The sequence below is a fragment of the Hibiscus syriacus genome, unplaced genomic scaffold (genome assembly GCF_006381635.1).
Source record: "Hibiscus syriacus cultivar Baekdansim isolate YM2019G1 unplaced genomic scaffold, ASM638163v2 tig00117046_pilon, whole genome shotgun sequence".
In the NCBI taxonomy this organism is placed as follows: domain Eukaryota; kingdom Viridiplantae; phylum Streptophyta; class Magnoliopsida; order Malvales; family Malvaceae; genus Hibiscus; species Hibiscus syriacus.
Window position 1 is genome coordinate 231926 of NW_024063536.1, and position 25850 is coordinate 257775.

The 25850-nt window shown below is 35.7% G+C and overlaps 1 protein-coding gene across 1 annotated transcript; it reads left to right on the top strand.

Moving 5' to 3' along the window:
• The first annotated feature begins 794 nt into the window (after positions 1-794).
• LOC120197095 (conserved oligomeric Golgi complex subunit 2-like) lies at positions 795-7385 on the top strand. The gene is given in 16 exon segments (XM_039198713.1): positions 795-952; positions 1220-1668; positions 1671-1690; positions 1769-1966; positions 2745-3081; positions 3365-3379; positions 3382-3525; positions 3667-3766; positions 3851-4066; positions 4144-4252; positions 5016-5216; positions 5805-5909; positions 6223-6348; positions 6437-6571; positions 6674-6823; positions 7037-7385. Coding segments are annotated over 14 exon segments (2256 nt in total). The 5' UTR covers positions 795-952; positions 1220-1232; the 3' UTR covers positions 6788-6823; positions 7037-7385.
• Positions 7386-25850: the final 18465 nt, after the last annotated feature.

Here is a 25850-nt window from a genome sequence, read left to right on the forward strand (position 1 = left end):
GTGCACTCTCCGCACGGAAGATGGAATGTATGAGTCTCCGGCCTCCACTGCTCTACTAAGGCAGAAATAAGGTATGGTTCTATCTTACAATGACCATGATATCTACCTATGTAACTGAATCCACCTCTACTAAATACGGCAAGACACGGCTAGGTATCACTAACTTAAGATTCCTAATAAATGGATCTAATACACGGTCATTCTCTTAAAATTAAATAATTACAAAAATTAATTCTTAATCTAATAATCATGCATTAAATAAATCAACAAATAATTACTAATAATTTAAATTAAATTAAAACGTTAAAATGTTACGTATCAGCAAAGTGTCGAGATATATAATTTCATCCAAGCGAAGTAGATCGTCTTCAATTTTATATATGCAAAAAAATTAATTAAATAAAATATTAAATAAATTAAATACTTAAATAAATTAAATACAAAATATTAAAAATATAATAAAATATACCTTAGACAGAGATTATAAGAGTATTTGAGAGAAGTTGAGAGAATTTGATGTGATGAAAGTGATTGAAGATGAAGGTATTTATAGGAGACTGAAGTGTAAAACGTCGGGGAGGTTGATAATTATATCCAAGGCGCTCGCCTGACGCATGACAGATTCTGGGGTAAGGCGTGACATCAAATCAACGTAAAACATCTTTCTATAAAAAGATATTAGATCGATAAATATAATCTGAATGGTTTGGTGTCTGATCGACTGTTCAACGGTGATATATAGGAAATTCGCTTCTGGATCTGCCTCGATTGTTTTTTCTTTTTCTTCTTGCTTAAGCAGTCCCTCCGCTCTCCCCTTTACTGACGCCTCCTCTTGCTGCTGTACTTCTAACGGCGGTGGCCTCCTCCCTTTCTTTACTTCTTGTTTTACCATTCATTTGTTTTAATCCGACGCTTTGCCTTTTAGATTCGTCCTGCTCACGACGTTGTATAGGTCAGCTTGTCCTTTTTCTTGCTATTAATCTATAGATTTCTTATTTGGTTAGAATTTTTCTTCATTTTCGAAGTAATTCATTCAAATTTATATCTGGAGATCGTTTATTTCGTATATTTATTGATATTTCAGTAATTGAGTTTGAATGGGAAAAAAAACAATATCAAATCGGGTGCATATTGATTTTTTTATTTTATTTATGGCAATATGTCTGTTTACAATATAGGAATTGTTATAATTTAAATCTGATTTGGACTTGAATTCCAGTCGAAGTGTGAAAATGTCGGATCAAATCCCATCTCCAGCCCCAAGATCCGCCACGGATCTGTTCTCGGACCCGCTTGACTCTCACCCAATGTGGTTCAAGCCCTCTCTCTTCCTTTCCCCTGATTTCGACTCCGAATCGTACATTGCGGACCTCCGAACCTTTGTTCCATTTGACACCCTCCGATCTGAACTCCAGGCTCATCTCTCATCTCTCAACCATGAACTGATCGATCTCATCAACCGTGATTACGCCGACTTTGTAAACCTTTCCACCAAACTGGTCGATGTGGATTCTGCAGTGCTTCGGATGCGTGCTCCACTTCTTGAGCTCCGTGACAAGATGCAAGGCTTTAGGGGAGCTGTTGAGAGCTCACTTACCTCATTGAAGAACGGACTGAGCCAACGGGCTGAGGCTACTGCTGCCAGAGAGGTGCTGGAGCTGCTGCTTGACACTTTCATGTTGTTTCCAAGGTATTGCAGTTGTATACTTGATGATCTATTTCCATTTCAGTTTCTAATAGTTTTGATGTAAACCAACTCCTTTATTAGGTTGAAAAGCTTATAAAGGAGCTTCCTAGCGTGTCTTCAGATTTGTCGAATGGAGATGTTGATTCAATTCAAAAGAGTAATGCTTTGAACTCACATGTTGAGAATGGAACAACAAATATCAGAGAGACCCAAAGCATGCTTCTTGAGAGAATTGCCAGTGAGATGAATCGCCTCCACTTTTATATTGACCATGCACAGGTACCTCCCTTTCTTTTTAGTCTCAAATTTTATGTTGTAACTGCTGAAATATTTCACATCTAATTATGTAATTTCCTTTAGAATTTGTTTTCTGAATTTACTTTTATATTTTTTGTATTTATAGTAATGGAAATTTATTACAAAGTAACTTATTCTTTGATTCTCTATATCATAGAAAGAAGAATGTGCTTAAGAGTCGATATACAGCCAGTTTAGATATAAGTTTTTTGAAGAACATTGCATAAAACTTATTGGTCTAGAGTCCAACATCCTCTCCATATTCTTACAGTTAAAAAACTAGCACTATTTAGTATGGTTAATCAGATCATCAAAATCACTATTCTTTAGAAAATCCAGAACAACTTTGGTAACATCACCATTAACAGCATGCCAATAGTTTTGTAAAACATTTAATTCATACCATCAGGTCATGGCAATTTAGAAGGATGCATTTGAGTAAGAGCAGTGTGAAGTGTGAACCTCTTCATTAATAAACGCATGAGCCAAATGTTTTTTAAGCATAATGTATTATGTATATATGGCTCATATCAGCTATAAACATAGCATTCATATCAAATCTCACAACTTATAAGAATGGTTGACAATTAGGGTAATTTTGCTTCGTGGTGACTGACACTAAAATGATTTTACTAAAGTCGATATCATGTGCATTATGGATATGTACCTCATAATGATGTGACCAACAGCAGGTCAAAATCTTTTTTCTTGGGATGTAGAAATTCATAGAATATCTGTTTTCTATATTATGCAAATGCAGAACCTGCCTTTCGTTCAGAACATTGAGAAGAGGATTCTGAGTGCTAGCCAACTGTTAAATGCAAGCTTGGGACACTGTTTTGTTGATGGGCTGGAACACAGGGATGTCACTGCAATTTATAATTGCTTACGTGCTTATGCTGCTATCGATAACACAGGTAATGCAGAAGAAATTTTTCGCACAACCATTGTGGCTCCATTGATACAAAATGTTATTCCACATGGATCTTCTGGAGTTGTCGCTGGGGCATCTGGAGATGAACTTGAGAATGATTATGGACAAATTAAAAAGCTTGTTGAGAAGGATTTTAAGTTCCTACTGGAAATTGCTTCTGCAGGTACATATCTACTTGTTTCTATCCCATATCAATCCTATTAATACTGTGACTTAATCTAGTTTTTCATTGGGTCTTTACTATCATTTATATTGAATTTGGTGCTAGACATGTTTGTGTCCTGACAAGAATTTGTTTTGAGCTTGTGGAATATAGAAACCAGAGTTGTTAAAACCCATTGTCCATTTGGTGCATGATATCTGTCTTCTCATGGTCTTTGCATATCTAACTTCAGTTTGCTACATGTAAAGGCTGTTGAAGTTTTGTTATGGTTTTTTTTTTCCAGAAAATTCAGGATTACATTATTTGACTTCTTGGCAAATTCAATTCTGAAGGAGGCCTTAGAAGCCATCCAAAAGGGAAAGCCTGGTGCATTTTCTCCAGGAAGACCTAAGGAATTCCTCAAAAACTACAAATCAAGCCTAGATTTTGTGGCTTATCTTGAAGGTAGTCATCTGACTTTTTGTTTTCCATCTAAGACAAAAAATTTCATAAAGGATAATTTGGTAAAGAATTAAAGTGTCTAAATTAAAGTGTCTAAACTTTAGTCCATTTTATTATTTGTATATAAGAATTTTCCATTTTCAGGCTATTGCCCAACCAGAGCTGCTGTTACTAAATTTCGTGCAGCATCTTTTTATGTTGAATTCATGAAGCAGTGGAATGTTGGTGTTTATTTCTCGTTAAGGTATTGAGTGGAATGTAGATGTTTATTAATACAGTATCGTATTATTACTTAGATATGAACTGCTCTTGTTTTCAACTGCTTCAGGTTTCAAGAAATTGCAGGTGCTCTGGACTCTACACTTACAGCTCCTAGTATTGTTCTTGTCCAAAATTCTGGTTCTGGTGAAGAATATTCCCAGAACTTATCACTTAAACAAAGTGTTACTCTTTTGGATAGCTTGAGATCCTGCTGGAATGAAGAAGTTCTTGTCCTTTCTTGTTCTGACAAGTTTCTTCGCTTGTCCCTGCAACTGCTCTCAAGGTCATTCCTCAGATCAAATAGTTTTGAGTAGTCTAGATACACCGGCTATCATCATCTGATTGTATTTTGTGTGATAGATATTCAAATTGGTTGTCCTCTGGATTGGCTGCACGGAAGAAGGGTAGTGCTGGCTCCAACCCGGGATGTGAGTGGGCTCTTTCAGCTGTTCCAGATGATTTTGTTTATGTACGCCCATGTCTTTATTCTATTATGTTTCCAACTTAAATTCATTGAGCCTTATTTAACCCATAGATGTTTGATCAATGGTGTTCTTATGTTTGAGTTTTGAGATTTAAAATTTAGAGAATTGAAGGAAGAATTAAGAATTATTTTTGTTCGGGTACCTGAATGGGGAGATAAATATGGAGAAACTATTAGTTCTCCACTTATCCACTTGATTATTTCTAATCTAGAAATATCTAGAAAGAAATTAAAACTGGTAATTATACTTTCTTATAACTTTAAAATATATACCTAAATTTCTTTATTAAAAATGTGGGAAATAAGTAACGTAGTTATGTAATTATTAGGCATATACAGAGATGTGTTAATTGGAAGGCGGATAAGTTAGCTAAGCTAGGCATAGGGTAATTGGTTTGTATCTTGTATGGCTGGTTAGGTTGTTTTGCTTCTTTGAGGGATGGGTTTAGGTTTGTGGGTGTGTTGGTTGTAATAATCTGGTTGTGTATGCTTGGTGTACTTTTTATTTTAGCAATAAAATTATGAGGTACTCTTTTCCTCCTTCCAATGTCCGTTGAGATACTTATGTAGCTTGACGGTTATGAAGGGGTTTTTTGATGAGATCTCTTATTCTTATCAAAAAAAAAAAAATTCTACTTATAGGTTACTTTCATTCTCCAAGTTGAGCACCATATAAGTATATAATGTAGACTTGATTATTGTTTATCCAGACTTTTGAGCATATGTATGAACACACTCGTGCTTGCAGGTTATTCATGACATAAATTGTCTGTCCAAGGAGATTTCTGGTTCTTACCTTGATCATGTACTTCATGTTCTATCTTCATGCTCTGCTGAAGTCTGTGACCTCGTAAAGCAGAGCATTTTGTACTGTGGAAAATCATTGGATGATTTGTTACCCTTAGTTATCAACACAATTAAAGAGGCTTTAGTTCAGAAATCTGTCGAGGTAAGCAGTACAATGTTAACATTTAACTTGTTTGCACGATGGTTGTTACGGCGTGTGCCTAGGTCCTAAGCTGCCAAACAACGAAAGCATCCATACCCTTTCAAGTGAGGCACATGCCTGCTGTACATAGACATGTTTTTCTGTAAGGCAATAAATGCAAAAGGAGACCTTCTAACTGAAATTCTCTTGCGTTTGTTTATTTTTATTTTATTTTGCATTAGCCGTACATTTAATAGTAAAATTGAGTATAATATCAAACTCCATGCTCAATATGAAAACATACCTGATATCATAGACAAATCATGCATATTAGCAAAAAACGCTGAAAAAATAATTTTTGCATATTTGGTTGGATTTCTGAAACCCTTTGAATTTATTAACAAAATCATGTATCTTGAGTGTATTTTCTACACATCCACATTGCGCCTCGCCACTATGAGCACATTTCTTCTTTTTGTCTAGAGCCTTGAGTCACCATGTGCTATGAAATGACTGTGACAAGCTTTATGGGTTCAATTTTTTTTTTCATGCAATTTCATTATACTCGGTAATTTTTTGTTCATTCTTTGCTTATCTTAAATTCCACAGGAATTGAGACAGCTGAAGGGTATAACTGCAACTTACAGGATGACAAACAAACCTCTTCCTGTCAGACATTCACCTTATGTGGCAGGAGTATTGCGCCCATTGAAGGTATGTAATCTTTTAATATTTCCATCAAGACACACACACCCTTTCTCCACCTTTTTTACTTAAAGAAAAGAAAATAATCCAAGGAACATAAAATTGAAATACAAAATCTGATAGAAAATATATATATATATATATATATATATTTGCTTAGAAATATACAATTTTAGCCGCAGTCAGATTATTTACTTATTTGGCATGTATTTTCCATGGAGAATGTGTTTTATACTTTTACATCAAGTGTTTGCTGTCTGCTGCACACAATGGCAATCAGTGGATATTACTTTGTTTAATCAGCATTTTTCAATGCTTTCAGACTTTCCTGGATGGTGAACAAGCTAAAAAGTATTTGACAAGCAATGCGAGGAATAATGTACTGCTAGGTACTGCAACAGACATAACTACTCGCTATTATGAATTAGCTGCTGACCTCGTCAGTGTGGTTAGTATCACAAACAATTTCTTTCCCTGGTTTTTTTCTCTTTATATTAAACATGCTTTGAATAAAACCTTTAAATCGTCTTGTCCAGGCACGGAAGACAGAGTCTTCACTTCAAAGAATAAGGCAAGGTGCACAAAGACGGGCTGGGGCGAGCTCAGATATCTCGGATCATAATGTGTCCGATACTGACAAAATTTGCATGCAATTATTTCTTGATATTCAGGTGAGAATGACATCCTTAGAATTTGGAATCCTTCCCTCAATCCTGTCATTGAATATCTTATGCAGCTCGATTTTATTGTATTGAACTGTATACTGTTACCAGGAGTACGGGCGGAACCTTGCTGCCTTGGGAGTGGAAGCTGCCGGTATAGATGCATATCGATCCCTATGGCAGTTTGTCGCACCTGCAAATAGGCAGAATGAGATCAAGTTTTGAAATCAATATTGCATTGGCATCTGGTTGCTTCACATGGTAAAACATTTTCCCTGATCTTTAAGTAGATCTTATTGTCATTTTTCTTTGTGAAAAAGAAATTGGACGCCGTTGCTCTGCATATATTATATTTATTGTTGATTTTTTTTCTACAATAACATGAAAATTTGGACAAAAAACTTCTCAACATCTTAAAGGTATTTGATTAAGTTGTGTCGGATGAACAATGATCATTTTTTCATTCCCTTTCAGAGATCTCGAATTTGTCTCTACACTCTGCAGAGGAAAAAGAAAAGAGATAATAATATATAATCACCAAAAAGATTGAGCAACTTTGAAACTGTGATTCAGGAAACCATTTCAAGCGTCACAATATTCATCAGCCACACAATATGTGTTCAGATTTAGTGCTGGCAGAGGCTGCGGCAGAGACCAAAAGTCAAGAGAATGAGAGATTTGAAAAAATAGGGCAGCCTTGACATCTTTGCACTTAATTTCCTCGACGTTTACTTGTTTGCACTTTTCTTTATAACAGAATTAAACCCATAAGAAAAGGGGAGTTTCGATCCACCAATCAATCCATGTAATTCTTTTATGTTTTTACCTTCAGATTTTGAATGCATTTTTAGATCAAATCAAGTTTAGTCATGCAGCAGATTGAACCAAAAATGTCTTGAAGCCACCTGATATGAGCTCCTAACCGAGACCACAACATAGTTTAAACATAAATTGCGAGTTATGCAAAGGAAGCAAGCAAAAGAAATAAAAGCACTAAGGATAACATGTTCTACAATAAGTTTTGCAGATTTCACTTCAGTTTGCCCCCCCAAGGGACTAAATATGTGTACTTGAACCAACACATTTAACATACAAGAGTAGAATTAAAAGACTTGCCATAAATAACTAAATAAAACTCGAACAAAAGTTATATCCGTAGATGAATGTTGTACACCCGCCATTGAATTCCTATCCTTCTACATATGACACTATGGGTCATAAGTTGGTATGTGAACGTCATCATCCAAGGATAAAGAACAGTCTGTTATGTTTTAGGATCAGAAATAGAAGAATTTTAGGGATTTCAGAAATAGAGAGATTTTAGGTACAGAAAACGTTCTTCATTCATAAGATGAAAAAATCCTTAAAGGATTGGTACAAGTTATATATCTACAGTACCAGCTGTCCAAACAGAATCTAAAACAAAATAACCACCTATGCTGACTCACCATTCCCTCTTTTATCACCAGACTCTTCTAACAGACTCAAGCCCCATCTTAAAGGCCCAACAGTAATTAAAAGAGAATTAACCTATAGACCCATTAACCCCTCATATGCCTCAGCCGACTCTTCTAATTTCTTCAATTCCCAATTCTTCAGGTATCTCGATCCCTAGCCTTCCAGAGAAATCCCTAATTTCCTTCGAGTCTCCCCCAATTTCTGCTGTTTCTTCCCAACTCTTCCCTTCGCAATTTCCCCCAAATCAACACTATCAAACCCTAACCTTCCTGTCATCATAACAATACCCCCTTCTCTAGATGATTCTTGTCCCCAAGGATCGAACTGAGGAAATTGTTGTCTTAAAACTGTATAATCCTCCCAAGTTGCCTTTGTCTCTCCCATATTCGTCCACTGAATGAGCAGTTGAATGACTGCTCGATTCTGTCTTGTAATCACTCGCTGATCCAAAACAAGGGCTGGGTAAATCTTCAATTGTCCAGCCGGCGCGACCTCTGGAGGATCGATCGAGATAAGTCTTTTGTTCCCTACTTTCTTTTTAAGTAAACTCACGTGAAAAACTGGATGGATCTTCGAATTTGCTGGCAACTCTAGTTTATAAGCAAATTGACCAATTTTGTTTTATATCTTGTAGGGTCCAAAATAACGAGCAGCAAGCTTCAAATTTCTTCTGAGGGCCAGTGATGTTTTCTATATGGTTGAAGCTTCAGGTAAACTTCATCTCCAATTTGAAACTCCCTGTCTGTTCTATGCTTGTCACTCATCTGCTTCATTTTGTTAGAAGCTTTAAGTAATTGCTCTCGTAGTAGTAAATTTAACTGTTCCCTGTGTTGCATGACATCTTTCACTGCTTCCACCCTAGATTATGTTGTCCATGTCACATTAGGGGCTTTATACCCATATAAAGCTTCAAATGGTGTCATCTGTAGAGCAGAGTGGTAGTTAGTATTGTACCACCACTCAGCCTGAGCTAACCATTTGGACCAAGTCTTTGGTTTCAAGAAACACATACACCTCAAATACTGCTCCAAGCACTGATTCAACCTCTCTGTCTGGCCATCTGTCTCAGGATGATAGGCAGTACTAAATAATGTAGTTGACCCCAATTGCTTCATTAATTCTTGCCAAAACAGACCAGTAAAAGACTTGTCCCTATCAGAAATAGCCACCTTATGAGGACCATGTAATTTGTAAACCTGATCAAGATAAACTCTAGCAACCTCCACTACTGTATAGGGATGAGATAGTGGCATAAAATGAGCATATTTAGTGAATTTATCAATCACCACTAAAATGCAATTATACTTTGTTGAAGGTGGCAATCCTTCAATGAAGTCCATTGTAATCACTTCCCAAGCATTGTTTGGGACTGCAATAGGCTGTAACAACCCTGGCTTAGAAATATGTTCTATTTTAGTCCTCTGACAAATATCACACTACTGTATATGCTCCTGAACTTGAATTTTCATCCTTGGCCAGAAAAAATAAGACTTAATTTTCCGATAAGTAGCTTGAATTCCTGAGTGACCTCCTTGTGGTGAATCATGCAAAGCCACAATTATATTCTGCCTCAAATTCCTTTGCTGCCCACATAAATCCTATTTTTGAAATACAAGACTCCCTTCAGTAATTTCCAGTACTGTAATTGATCTGGATTAATAACCAGAATAGGTTTATTTTCTTGAGCTAGAGCATCTTCTTCATAACACTTTTCAATATCTTGTATCCAAGTAGGAGTTATAAAAGTAACTCCCATTTGATCAAATTCACCAGAATCCATTTGTTGTCTAGAGAGTGCATCTGCAGCTTTATTAGACTTACCCTTCCTGTACTGAATAATATAATCCAACCCCAATAACTTTGTAAGCCCTTTCCTCTGAATAGTTGTAGTTAACTTCTGATCAAGTAAATGTTTCAAGGACTCATGATCTGTTTTAATGACAAAAGAACCACTCTCTAGATAATGCCTCCAATGTGAAACTGCCATCAAAATGGCCAAATACTCCTTCTCATAAATGGATAGATCTGCATGCTTAGGACCCAAAGCTTTACTCAAATAGGCTATAGGTCTTCATGCTTGAGAAAGAACAGCCCCAATCCCTTTAGAACTCGCATCAGTTTCCAAAAAAAAATTCTGCTCAAAATTAGGCAAAGCCAAAACTGGAGCATTACACATAACTTCCTTTAACCTTTCAAAGGTTGTAATAGCTTCTTGAGACCAATAAAACCCATCCTTTTTCAACATATTTGTTAAAGGCTTACTCAGTTCCCCATATCCTCTGATGAATTTTTGTAGTATCCAGTTAAACCCAAAAATCCTCTTAAGGCTTTCAGATTTTTAGGCAAAGGCCACTGCTGCATGGCTTTAATTTTTGTAGGATCTGTAGCCACCCCATCAGCTGATATCAAATGCCCTAGATATTCCACTTACTGTTGTCCAAAGAAGCACTTACTTCTTTTAGCATATAACTTGTTTTCCAACAGCACCTCCAACACTGTTCTTAGGTGCTGTTTATGCTCTGCCAAGCTAGGACTGTAAACCAAGATATCATCAAAAAATACAAGAACAAATTTCCTTAGATATGCTCCAAACAAATCATTCATTAAAGCCTGAAAAGTAGCTGGAGCATTAGTAAGACCAAATGGCATTACTTTAAACTCATAGTGTCCTTGATGAGTCCTAAAAGCAGTCTTGTAAATATCTTCCTCATTGATTCTAATTTGCCAATATCCTGACCTCAAATCAATTTTTGAGAAGAAAACAGCCCCATTCAATTCATCTAACAAATCCTCCACTATAGGAATAGGAAACTTATTTTTAACTGTAGCAGAATTAAGTTTCCTATAATCCACACAAAATCTCCAAGTTCCATCTTTCTTTTTAATAAGTAAACATGGAGAAGCAAAAGGACTTTTACTCACCTGAATAATAGAAGAGGACAGCATTTCAGTAATATGTTTCTCAACTTCAGCCTTATGATGATGAGCAAATCTATAAGGTCTAAGGTTTACTGGTTGTGTTCCCTGTTTAAGGACAATTGCATGATCATGTTGTCTACTAGGAGGCATTCCTCTTGGTTCTTTAAAAAAACTTCTTTAAACTCTTCTAGTAGGTCTTCTAGTGGTAAAGGAATTTCACTGCCTTCTACTTCAGCACTTAACAAATAAATCTCTCCATTCAATTCAGTGTCCTTTTCTGCTAACTTCTGTAATTTGTCACCTGTGATAGATCTGATTAATGGTAGCTTCTGAGACCCTTTAATAACTACAGTTTCTTCATTCTTCTCAAAACTGATAGTTTTAGTTTTAAAATCCATCATTATAGGGCTGAATTCTTCCATCCAATCCACCCCCAAAACCATATCACTACCTCCCAAAGCTAATACTCTGAAGTCATGTTGAAAATCATAGCCTTGCATCTTCCAGCTCACCTTATTACTCCTAGCAGTACTGAACAGCTTCTCCCCATTAGCTACTGTGATGACTAATGGTTGGGTATGTACTAATTCAACCCCTTCCTTGGCCCATTTAGGAGTTACAAAACTATGGGTGCTGCCACTATCAATTAGCACATTAATAGGTTTTCCTCTGATAAAACCTTGGATTCTCAGGGTAGTATGCCCCACATTCCCTGTAATAGCATTAATAGAAATTTCCAGAGTCTCTTTAGCTTGATCTTCCCCCTATCTAATCTCTCATTCTACTAATTCTTGTTCAGCAGAATCAGTAGGTTCCTCTTCCTCCATACAGTTGAGCTGTCTCACTTTGCACTGATGTCCGGGAGCAAATTTTTCCCCACATTTAAAACACAAGTTATTGGCTCTTCTGTAATCCAATAAACTCTGTTTGTTACTAGTATTAGGAGGGGGCTGTCTTAGGCAAAAACCCCTTATTCCCACTGCTCTGTTGAATATTTAAGGGATTATAAGAAAAAATTTTATTAGCCACTTTATACTTCTTCCCTTCAATCTCATTAGCCAATTCATAAAGTTTTGCTTGCCTGTAAGCTTCAGATAACTTCTTTGGCTCTAACCCCTTCACCTTGTGCTTTAATTCTTCCTTGAGACCACTAATGAAGCTGGACACAAAATAAGCCTCCTCCAGATGCATGTTCTGTTGCAGTAAATAGGGTTTTAGCTCTTCAAATTTTTCTTGATATTCCTCCACACTCCCCTTCTGCATTAACTTATTGAATTCTTCAATAATATCAGAATAGTTTCTGTCCCCAAATCTGTGACACAAATCAGCCTCAAATTCCTGCCAAGTAACTCTATATTTCTGCAATATATAACCATCAAACCAGGTTTCAGCCTTCCCTACTAAGTACATAGCAGCTAATTCCAGTTTTTGCTCATTTGGAATTCCAAACAAATTAAAGAACTTCTGACATTTCCTAACCCAACCCCTGGAGTTGTTACCATCAAACATTGGTAACTCCAATTTGGGTCTCTGTAACACATCATTTGTATTCCCAAAAGGGTTTTTACAGTAGCTTCTATTATCAACATGTTCATCTCCTTCCCCCTTAGTCTCACTAGAACTACCCATCCTATTTTCTTCTTGCAACTTTGGATTAACAGTTTGATGACCAGTAAACCCCACAGGTTTAGAAGCTAATATCCCATGTTCATTCGGTTGAAAAGTATATTTCTCATGCTCGTTAAGAACCGTAATCAAACAGGGTTGTTTACCTCCATTTTTGTCCTGTTTCTCAACTGCTGTTGGTTGGTTCTTCACTGACTGAGGTGAATCTTTCTCCTCAGCTGCTTGATTGACCAGCTGCAGGATTCTCTGCAAATACCCCATGTTCTCAGTCATTCCTTCTTCTAGTGTTTGAATCCTTCCTTCCAACTCAGCTTTCTGCTCGGTCCACCACGACGGTAAAGATTCCTCTTTCACCTCCATGGTCTGTTCTGGTACCTCACTAGTTCCAATCTTCTGCATCTTCCTTGTCTTTCCCAGCTTGAACTACTTGATTTTGGATCACAAAACCAGCTCTGATTACCAATTTGTTATGTTTTAGGATCAGAAATAGAAGAATTTTAGGGATTTCAGAAATAGAGATTTTAGGTACAGAAAACGTTCTTCATTCATAAGATGAAAAAATCCTTAAAGGATTGGTACAAGTTATATATCTACAGTACCAGCTGTCCAAACAGGATCTAAAACAAAATAACCACCTATGTTGACTCACCATTCCCTCTTTTATCACCAGACTCTTCTAACAGACTCAAGCCCCATCTTAAAGGCCCAACAGTAATTAAAAGAGAATTAACCTATAGACCCATTAACCCCTCATATGCCTCAGTCGACTCTTCTAATTTCTTCAATTCCCAATTCTTCAGGTATCTCGATCCCTAGCCTTCCAGAGAAATCCCTAATTTCCTTCTAGTCTCCCCCAATTTCTGCTGTTTCTTCCCAACTCTTCCCTTCGCGATTTCCCCCAAATCAACACTATCAAACCCTAACCTTCCTGTCATCATAACACAGTCAGAGAGAAATATACGAAATATACTGGAGAAATTAACCACTCAACTAATTGAGTCGAGTTACAAGCCAAAGTCATGTTCAGCTCGCTTCAGCACGGATGTCATCCTGTTGAAAAATTCTGGTTCGTTTGCTTTGATATCATCAAGACTTCTCTGCTCATGTTCATCAGCCTTCCAATAATATCACATCAAAATAGAAAACAACAATAAGCTCATTCCACGGTGACTAAATTATTAAAGTAAATTAGACATTAGTTGTTACATCAAAGAGTTTGCTTGCATGGGATCATTTGAAAAGTAAAATACTTATACATAAATAATTCATAATACTTGGAAAAGTATAGTATTAAGTGACAAAGACAATGACTTTGCTAAGACTATTACCTCTTTAAATTTTAAAATAACTAAATTTGATACAGATGCTGCCTTTGCCTGATCCCATCTGAAATGAATAATGGATAATAATGCGTTGAAGTTAAATAAAATATCACCATAGACGTATAAGGCGAGTATGATTTCAATTCCTAACCTCTATATATTTATAATACAGCTCAAGTAACATATATTGTGCTTTAAGTAGATAAAAAGTACAAGCAAAGGTTATGAACCAATCAATAGGCTACAGTTAGGCTTGAACATGTGCAACTGCAAGATGGCTGGAAATGGACTAGTGACAGGGTAAAAAAATAGCTCTGGTCAAAGTTCATGGCGGGAAGACTGATCCAATTTCCTCTAAAATGAGCTTGAAATGTTATCCATGCACTACATAAAAATATTGTTATCCAATATATATTTGGACGCGTGGACGTATCCATAATTGAATTAGTGAGGGCAACTACCCCCACTAGGATTGAAACAATATACACATACATATATAAAATGATACTAGCTCTATACAAGGTAAAGTCCCCCAGTCTTTGTACAAGGCACCTATTTCCAGTTTCAACTGTAAGAGGACTAATAAAAACAAAAATAAGAGAATCCAAGGGAGACGGAATTCCTAATACTCGTATCATAGTACATGATAAGATTCTACAGAGTTACAGTCTAGTTGTTTGGACAGCACCTTTTCGCAATTTCACCCTCACTGGGGGAGCTTTACAGGAAAGTAAGTACTATAGGACTAAAAAAACCACCATAAATCGACAATACCAAATAAGGGTAAATTACGTGTTTAGTATCTAATCTATCAATTTTAATCCATTTTAGTACCTAAACTTTCAATTTTTCAAAATTATACCTAAAGTTTAGTTTTTGTTTCATTTTAGTACCCTTGTTCAAAATTTAACATTAAGTTTTGAAAAAATTGAAAGTTTAGGTACTAAACCAAAATTGATAGTTTAGGTACTAATCACGTTATGTTTTTAATGATGTGTTATTAAAATGAAATAAAAACTAAACATTAGGTATGGTTTTGAAAAAATTGAAAGTTTAGTTACTAAATGCATAGTTAACCCAAATAAAAAATAAGACATGTTTCAGCATGTGCCCAGACCATAACAAATAAACATAAAAAACACTAGCAAATTGTAATATCCTCGATATCAGAAAAAGCATGATGATCCTATGCAACTATATCCAAAAAAAATTGTGAAAGCCAAATGCTCCAAGTTATACAGCATGAAGCAAACCATACTCTTTTTTTTATAAAGTAGGATGTCCCATTAAAAAACCCCTTCATAATTGATCCTTTCCAAAAGAAAATGAGCAACTAGCGGAAGGAGGAAAAAATACCTCATTTTATTGATATAACATAACAACAATAATCCTTTGCTTTACATCAGAAAAGACTGTCCTCAATAAATGCAGAAATCATCCTAAATAAAGCCAAACAGTCACCCAACCCATTCTTTAGCTAACTTATCATCCTCCCAATTACAACCCCTAGGAATTAACTTCACTATCAATGCCCTAGACAATACAAAATACCCAATCTCCTTTATTAGATTACTAAAGTACACAAGAGCCAGGGATTCAAAAAACGGTCGTGTAACGGTATAACGACCGTTATATTGCGGTATCGACGGCCCCCGTTACCAATATCAACGGAAATCACAGTGTGAAACGGAATCACGCCCATAACGACCGTAATTTAGCGGGTAACAGTCGATCGCGGCTATAACAGACTGTTTTTCCTGTTAATCCTCGTTACAACATCAGACATCACCAACAACACACTTACTTAAAAAAAATAGCAATTTAGTTTCCTTTACAGCAAAAGTAAAAAAAAAGTACAAATGAAAGAATATATTCTCTGTAAATCATGTAAAAATCAATTTACTTTACATCAAAATTGAAAAAAAAGTAATGACAAATTCACAATTATTGAATCGGTACAAAATATAAAACCAACCCCAAATTGAAATCTAAAATTTTTTGCTTGCAACTTCAAAAATCCTCTCAAATTTTACTGTCCCAAGCTCAAAATCAAAGAAAATTCAGAAGGAAAAAAAGCTTTCACTTTGAAGAGAATCTCACAATTTCAAGTAAGTAAAATATCTGATTGTTAAGTTCTTCCTACTTGCTTCTTGTAACATACATCAACCAACATAGGTATGAAAAACAATTTGACAGAAAATCTTCACAAATCCATCAATTTTTGTAGTTTTATGGATATTTTTGGTAGAAATAACAAGAAAAATTTAAGAAAGGTAACAAAGAAAAGAAAAGGGATGCATTTGAAAAAAAAAAGACATCTTTGCTGCTTTTGCGTTCTGCCTCCAACCCTATGCCCCTCCATTTTCACGTTAGAAGAAGATGATAGGTTTTTTATGTTTTATCTTTACCCGTTAGGGATTTAAAGATTTTTTTATGTTTTATTTCTTCTTCTTATTATTTTTTACTTTTAATTCTAGGCTTTTTGGGTTTGAAGTTTGGACCCAAAAGAAGGTCCAAAGAACCATATAAAAATTTAAATGGAGTATTTGGGTTATTGTTATGTTATGGCCTTGTGAATTTACCCCATATAATTAAATAGATTAGGCTCTTTAATTAGTTATCATTATGGCCTTATGAATTTTTTAAAACAAATGTTGAATTTAAATTTTATATACTTCAATTATTTTTATTATTTATTAGTTTATGTAATAAACTTATTTTTTCACTGTTAATAATGTTTATTGTTTATTGTATTATATTATTGATAAGAGAAATGATGAATTGCTTATATTTCTAAATTCTAATTTTTTTGGCTTTATGTTTCTTGTATATAAATAAAAATAAAGCATGCCACCATGTGAAGAGTTTCCGACGAAAGGATCAGAAGGTGCACCGAGTAATGATATAGGTTGGCACTTTGGTACTCCAGTGCCAAATGCGAGAGGAAGCACTGCATGTAAACTATGTGGTAAAGTTGTGAAAGGAGGAATAACACGATTTAAAGAACACATTGCTCATAAAACCAGAAATGTTGCACCATCCCCTAATGTTATTGGTATATGATATTTTTATTATTTTTTTAAATTTTACTATAAATTTATTGATATAGATTATATATAATTGATAACAATACAAAATTGACATTATTTTTATTTTATTAACAGGTGTCATTAGGGAAAGTATGATGAATTTATTAAAAGAAGGTAACAAAAAAATAGACAAAAAGAAGAGAACAGAAGAATTTTTGTCCCAGTTAAGAGAAGAGGGGGATGAAAATGAAGGATTCATTGATGAGATTGATGCAAGGAAAGCAACTCGAAAAAGTATCACAATATGAGTGGCATAGAGGAGAAGAATTCAGACGAAGTATTGGTGGTTAGAGTAATTTATGAAGAAGGGAGACCTTCCCATAGATCAGTTGGAGGATATCGTCGAGAAAGAACAAGTAAATCCATCCCGAGTGAGTCTGAGTTTACCTTACGAGGAGCTACACCTGAATTGGTTAGAAGTACAAGCTCAAAACAACCAAAGGTTAATGGTTCTTTTTAAAAGACTTTACACAAGAAGATGGGTGAAGTGGTATCTAATTTTTAATATATGAACGACTTCTTTTTCAATTAGCAAGTTCTCCATGGTTATATAATTTAATTCAAGTGTCAATAGAAGTTGGACAAGGTGTAAAGCTGCCAACACCTTATGAGGTTTCAGATATGTATTTGGAGTCAAAATTTGAACGAGTTTGTGATTGGGTAAATGGACTGAAGACTCATTGGAAAGATTTCGGTGCAACTCTAATGTGTGATGGTTAGACCAACAGTTTAAACCAAATGCACATCATTAATTTCCTTGTTTATTGCAGTAAAGGAACCGTTTTCTGGAAATCCATAGATGTCTCAAGTGTTCGTAGCATAGATGTTGAGCTCTACTACAACTTGTTAGATTCAGTTGTAAAAGAAATTGGAGAAAGCTACATTATCCAAATAGTGACTAATAATGAGGCAGCAATGAAAGCCGCTGGAAAAATTAATGTTAAAAAGAAAGCATCTATATTGGACCTCATGTGCAACTTATTGTTTGGATTTATGCCTTGAAGATATTGGAAAAAGGCCTAGTGTAGCAAAAGTGTTAGAAGAGGCTCATAAAGTGACTTGTTTCATATACAATCACATTTGGACTGTTGATCTAATGAAGAACTATACACAAGGGAAGCAAATACTTTGACCTGCTCTTACTCGATTTGCAACTCATTTCATCCAACTTGAAGAGATAACAAGACAAAAGCAAGGTCTGAGAGAAATGTTTAATTCTGTTTTATTTCTCAATAATGATTAGTTTTGGGCTAATATTTTACCGGACTCATCTCCTGGCATTTCTTCAGATTATCTTACAACATGGAATCAGTCAACTGTGTTGGAGCAATATTTTACTCAATGATGTAATCGTGCTGCAATTTTATATGTTTTTCTGCATATACCCTGAACAATGAGAGTTAAAATTCAAAAGTCTGTCTGATCACCGTCTCCGACCTCTATTTGTCGCCGTTTTTCTCAGTCAGGTTTGTCTGCTCTCGTGGTTTTTGAATCTGGCCTTAGATTTGGTGTTCGATTTGATTTCTACGTCTGAGTTTTCTGGTTCAAAGAGGGTAGCTACGAGGCGACTAAGGGTTCTACAAACACATTCGGGTAATAAAACTTACGATGATTGTATCCAAAAGAATACTCAGGATGTGTCGGTTTCCTATGGTGAATGTAAGGACCAATATATTGTGAAGAAAAAGGTCAATGGTGGTTCTGGTATTAATCGGCATCAGCCATTGAACGGATCTTTGAGCGAAAATAGGAGGAACCAAGCATCAATTAATTGTAGAGCAGGGAATTATCACGGTGGTGAATTAGGAGGTGTTCGGGTGAAGTCGAGGTTGATTAAGGATAAGTTAAAGAGATCCCATTTGCAGGCATCGTCGGCGAATAAAGATACATCATCAGCTCAAAATGCAGCAGTGGTTGTCCATGATGGAATCAAGGAGCTACCTAAAAAGAGGTGTTGTGATGAAAAGCCTGGTGAAGTTGCAAGAAGTGAGAAAATTGGGCTTAATAATTGGTGGAAGGAAGACCATCCAAAAATAAGTAACGGGTATAGAAGCGATTGCTTCACGTTATTTATCGAAAATCTACCAGAGAAGATCCATTGGAAGAGGTTTGGATCATTCTTTTACACCCACGGTCGGGTTATTGACGCTTTCATTCCAAACAAAAGAAATTCGAAAGGGCTTCGCTTTGGTTTCATACGTTTTGCAACAATCGAAGAAGCAAGGAAAGCGATCTCATAAATGGATGAATCTCATATTGACGGGTGCAAAACTAGTGTATCTTTGGCTAAATTCAAACCTCGCCAGTCTTTTTGGAGAAAGACCGCTACAAATGTTCACCGTAATTCTGGGATGGAAGGTGATTAGAGAAAGATTCATTGTGAAGTTAAATGTATTATAGATGAAGAAAAACTTCTAGTGTTGAGTAAATGTCTAGTGGGGTGGTGCAAGGAATTTATCAAAATAAGTCATCTCGCTAGACAAATGCAAACGAAGGGTCTCACTGGTTTCTCCTTAATGAGAGCTATTAGAAATACGGTATTAATGATTTTCGAAGACTCCGCTTCATTGAGAAGTGTCAAGAACGATAAATCAAAGACTCTCGCAAAGTGGTTCTCTAGAGTGGAAGCTTGGTCAGAGAGTTTAGTAGTGGAGTGTCGCCGAGTATGGTTAGTTTGTGAGGGTGTTCCTTTTCATGCATGGAATTGGGACACTTTCAAAAACATTACAGAAAAGTGAGGTGTTTTATTAGCAATCGATGAAAGCTGTCAGTCACCATCATCTTTTGATCGGGCAAAAATTCAGGTCCTCACAAAGGCTGATGTGAGAATTGATGCGACGTTGGAATTGAAGGTCAGTGACAACTCCTTCAAAATTATGGTGCATGAGATTGAGTCTTCATTCAAACCAAACTCTTGGGCCCCTGACGAAGACGAAACTTATTAGATCTCCTATCTTCAATTGTTGCTTTGATATAGTTTAAATGGTTGCAGGTGTTGCTTTTCTTTTGTATTATGTTCTTCAGCTTTGTTTTTTATCCTATTGCTGGAGGTGTAACTTAGAAATAAGGTGATAGTCGACTATGGGTATTAGATGAGAATGTGTGAGTTTAAGGTGTTTGTTGTAATGATTATATCACCATAGAAGGATATTTCGTGGTGTCTTATATATTGGGTATTATTATTAATAAACTATGAGGTACTCTTTTCTTCCTTCCAATGTTCATTAACATATTTCTTAGTATGTGAACAAATACGAAGGGAGTTTAATGAGACCTTCAACTTCTATAAAAAAAAAGGTCAGTATTTTATAATTAGTTATATAATTACTTAAATATAACAATCTTTAATGATTTATTATTTGTAAATACTTTAAATTATATAATTTTAATTTTTTATGAATTTACAGGAATTTAAAGAGTCAAAATGGGGACAACAAAAGACAAGGCCAGCTTATGAAGCCAAGAAGATTATTTTGGGAAAAGATTTTTGGAAAAAAGCAAATGACCTCATAAAAGTTTACGAGCCTTTAGTGAAAGTATTGAAACTTGTGGATAGTGATGAAAAACCAACAATGGGCTTTATTTATGAAGCTGTTGATAGAGCAAAACAGGTAATTCAACAAAATTGTTGATATTTCACCGAGTATGAAAAGATTATTGACAATAGGTGGAATTTTATGCATTCTGACTTGCATTTAGCTAGTAAGATAAAATGTTTCATATAATTAAGAATTATTTTTTTATTTTATTATAGATGAAATTTTATTACTTTAAGCTCTAAATTATTATTTAATGATATTCTCATAAATTATGCTTAGGTTATTTTCTCAATCCTTAATTTCAATTTGGGGTGGAGCATTCTGATAATGTATTGATAGAAACATTAGAAGGTACAAGATCAGTAATTGAAAGATTAGAACCTTCTCTTGACAGTCAAGTCAGAATGGTTAATCAGGTTAGATTCAAATATTATTATTTGTAACTTAATTACATAATTTGAAAATATTTTTTCTTCATTTTTACTTTATCTTTTATTTATGCAGTTGTTACTATTTTGAGATAAACATGAGACATTCGGTACTCCACAAGTACAGAGAGCTTGGAGGCAAATGAATCCAGGTAAATAGTTAACTAAATTATTTAATTTATATTATTTAGTTATATTGTACATTTTTAATTTATTTTGAAATTTAAACATTATTTTGCAGCTGAGTGGTGGATAATATATGGCATATGTGTTCCTGAGTTACAAAGATTAGCAATTAAAGTTCTTAGTCAAACAACTACTGCATCAAATTGCGAACGAAATTAGAGCACATTTAGCTATATTCACACCAAGGCAAGAAATAGTTTGAAGTATAAAAGATTTGAGAAACTAGTGTTCACATACTACAATATGAGGCTCCAGATTAGACATCAGAAAAGAATGAACATCGATGATATAAACACTAGTTTTAATCCTATCAACCTTTATCATATCTTTGAAGATGTTGATCCATTATCAGAATGGCTTCAAGAGAAAGAGAATCCATTGTTAGATGGTGAAATTGTCGGTATGTTGCCTGTGGATACCTCAAATGATTAAACGAATGTTGATGAATCTCAACAACAAAATTTGGCTCATTCAAGTTCTAGTGCAACACCAAGTCAAAGTGGTGATGGACTTGATGGTGGTGGTTTAAGTCCAATTGATGATGATGATGATGGTGGTGGTGGTGGTGGTGGTGGTAGAGATGAAATTAGGTCTTCTAGTCGATATGGAAGAGAATATGGGGTTGGTACCACTAGTGGACATTTCTGTGATAGATCAGAATTTGGTGGAAATATATCTCCGAAAGCTAGAAGAGATAGAAGTGAAACTAAAGCTCCATCAAAAGGAAAGTGCAAGAAACATACTTCTGTAGGCTCTTCATCTAGTAGAAGATCAAGTTCTAGTAACCTTGGGCAGGGAGATTCATCGACTAGCACACAAGGTTTTTATCCACCAGAACAATTTCCATATTCCAACCTTCACATGGTTATCCACAACCATATGGTTATTATCCATCATTTTCTAATTATAGTTTGTCATATCAACCTCAAATGTATCATCTGCCACCAATGTATCAACCACCTCCACCTCTCATATATCCTTCTCAAATATATCCTCCACATCAATTATATGAAAATCAAGGTGAAAATGTTACTTTTTTTTGGATATGTTTTTGGACAAAGGTCACGAGAATCAAGTTAAGAAGCCTCTCAAAATGAAGGTGAAGGATCTGAACCTCCTCGTCATTCCACTAATTGGTGAAAATTAAATTCTTACTCTACCACTTGAAAGGTATGTTTTTTTTAAATAATTGGAGGCTTTGGTCGATGGAATTCGATGAAACTTAATTGAGAAAATATCTGTGAAAGTTGCTTTTGCTGTTTGGTTTTTTATTGTGACAGTGATGATAGCTCAAGATAGTGACGACATTTTCAAAGGTTTTGAGTCTTCTTAGTTTTGCAGTGCTAGTGATGCAATATTGCCTGATTTTGGTCTAAAAACCTGCCAATGCATATCATGTACTTTTATCATGATTCATGAGGGAAAACTATTTAATACTTGTGTAATTTTTCCACAATAGAGCTTCTATGTGTATATTATGTTACAATCTATTGTTTTATACTTCCTTGCAGTTCGTGTTCCTTGTTGGTATCAATGAGAATGAGAATGATTTCTCATGCTTCACGTAGTGTTGATGGTGTTATACTTGTATTGTTATATTTTTGTTGTGTGGTCTTTTTCCTGCTCTCTTTGTGGATGTGTGATGATATGAATTTTTGTATTTGCACTAGGAGGCTTTTCTTGTTTTTACCCTGCATCGAAATTTGTTTGAGATGTTGACTGCCATGTATTCTATTACAGTTTGCAGTCCATTAAATCATCAAATGGGAAAAAAGTAAAGGCTTTAAGTTTTGAATATTGTCCTTAGTGTGCTTACTGATAATAAGTCTATAAGTGTTAGAAAATACTCTAAAAATCATTAAAATTGATTTTCTATAATTATAATTATAATTACTATATTTTATAATAAGTTATGCGGATTTCAAAAAAATTCACGTCCGCGATACCCGCAGTGACCGCGATAGCATCCGTTGCGTCCGCGACCGCGATAAACGCAACGCGACCGAAAACGCGACCACAATTTGAATCCCTGAAAGGAGCAGAAGAAGGCGATTGGATCCATTCCACAACTGATTTACAATCACTTTCCAGAATCATTCTACCTTTAGTAGACCAAATTGAGGAAGATAAAATTTCAATTGCTTTCCTAATTGCTTTCCTAATTGCTTTCTAATTGCCTTCAATTCGGCTAATGGATGAGGGTCATATCCGACACTTTCAGAAAACGAAGCTAGGGTGAAACCATTTGAATCTTTAAGAATGCCCCCTATACCACCTGCCAACCCATCTTTTCTAACAACACCATCAACAATGAACTTGTAAAATCCACAAGAGCAAGAAGTCATTTCTGTAAAGCCCTACTCTAAACCTTTGAGCACTTAAGACCTTCTGCTAGAGAGGGATAAGCAATTAACGAATCAACCGAGATCGAAGCTTGATGGAACTAGGCTAGAAACCATTTAGCTAATCTAAATCTGACAATGAATAGTTCTCTGGCAGAATCAACCGAGATTGAAGCAAACCATACCTATCAATCATCAACTCATTAACAGATCGCCACATGCCACGGCCCACATCTTTTTCAGATAGTTCTCTTGCACTTCTCCCATGCCACAACTCTTTAACGATGTACCGCACTTCCTCAACATCAACCTACAGGTAATGGCAACAATAAATAGAAAACACATAAAATGGAAGAACAACAAATATTAATATGATGTAGAGCATGTAAAAAAAATATTAATATGACATAGAAATGGTTTCTGATACGAGGGAAATAAGAATGACACACCATAACCAGCTGGAGGGTCAGAGTATAATGGTTGACTAACAACAGATTTTGGAACAATGTTACTGACCATAATTTCGTATGGACTTTAGACTTTGTTTAATTTTTCTTGGACAAATGAATTATGACGCAAAGATTTGAAATAAATATATCATTTTAAAAAGCTTTTTAAGGGGTTGTTAATCATTTACCATTTATTATTTACTTTTTTGGATAATCTGGATTAACCAATTGACAACATGTTTCAGTATTCAACAAATGAGTGTATGTTGATAGGCGTGTATTAACTGTAGCGAACTATCTTATTGTTTAATAGGTTAAAGTCAAAAGGGCTAGTGAGAGAGCTTCTCTCTAGAATCCAGGTGATTTCAAAAAAAAGTTCATGTTTTGAAAATCTCATCCACGTCCCGGCGTCACTGTTTTCACAACCCACCAGTTGGCCACCGCTATGCAGCCGCGCCAGTCACCGTTTACAGCTCCGGCCGTCGCTCGTCGGAATCGGAAAAGGAAGATAAAGTCCATTCGATCTCTCTAGTCACCCCGGACTTGGATCTGACGCTGGTTTTTTCAAACTCGAAATAAATCGGCGTAGATCTAGAAGAACTTCGCATCTCCCGTTGTCTGAAGAATCTCTTCCCGACGAATCAACAACGTTATAACGACCGACTAAGAGCCCCCAGTCTACTGCCCAGCCAAAAAAACAAAAGTTCTACAGGTAAATCTTGAAGACGCATGCAAAGGGTTATGGGAGGTCGCGAAGGAAGCTGTACCTCAAAATGTTAATGTAATCTTTGAGGATCCTGCAGTTCAAGAGCTGCTTCTAAAACTTTATCACACAGGTTAAGCAAACAGTAATCTTCTGTTAGTCGAAGATGGATATTGCCTGCCTTCTAATCCCAGAGGTCGGTCAACGTTCCGTTGCTGCATAAGTCACTGTCAATCAGCACTGTTCTTCAGTTTCAGTGTTTTGACCCGTCTATTTTCATATAAACTTCCTGTTTGACCGTTCCTCATTGGTTCCACCAAGCATTCTCCGTATCTTTCAAGAAAGAAGGATTCCGATCAGTTTTCAATTTATGCTTTGCTTTAGATTTTTGTTATAATCCGAATTTAATTGCCTTCCGAGTTGAGAAATTGGTTCAAACTTCAACGCGTTTGCTTGAGTTATATCAGATTTGGCGTTAAGTCCAAGCTTGAGATTTTCTTCGGGTCTGGTTCACTGCAGAAATATATGGAGACTGAGAGCACTAACGGGATTTTGCTATTACCACAGCTTCATTCGCAGAATTATGGAATTACGAAATATATATCCCTCGTGGGATTGTCTCGAATCCGAGGTATGGTGTTCCCGAGGAGTTTCTACGCCCACTCACCTTTGGGTTTAGCCAAATGAGAGGCAAGATTAAGGTTAAAGGCTCCGTCTGAGAACTTTGCTTCAAGGTCGGCAGCTACAAGCCGATTACAGTTTCTACAATCTCGGCAGAGTAACAAAATTTGTATTGGACATGGGGAACTTAGCTATAAACCATTTAACCAACCTAAATCTAATTATGAAGAAGTGAGGTTATATCAAGACTTGTATTATCAAAAACAATTGAATTCCTTGCTTTCTAAATAGACCAAAAAACTACTCCCAAGATGAATTTCCATATGTGCGAATTAGCAAAGACAAGTTCAAATTCCCCCACTTTCAACTTAGAATTCGAATTATAAGCTTTTTTGAAATAATCCGAGACATGGGCCTTAATCTGAACTGGATCTGTCAATTCCACAACATCCACCTTCAAAGCGTTAATGGCATTGATTCTGTTTCTGTTCAAGGCACATAAATGAAAAAACCTCATGTTCCTATCTCCCTCTTTAACCCATCTTAGTATAGACTTCTGACACCAAATTCTTTCCTCTATTCTGTGCAGTCTCCATAACTCGCTTC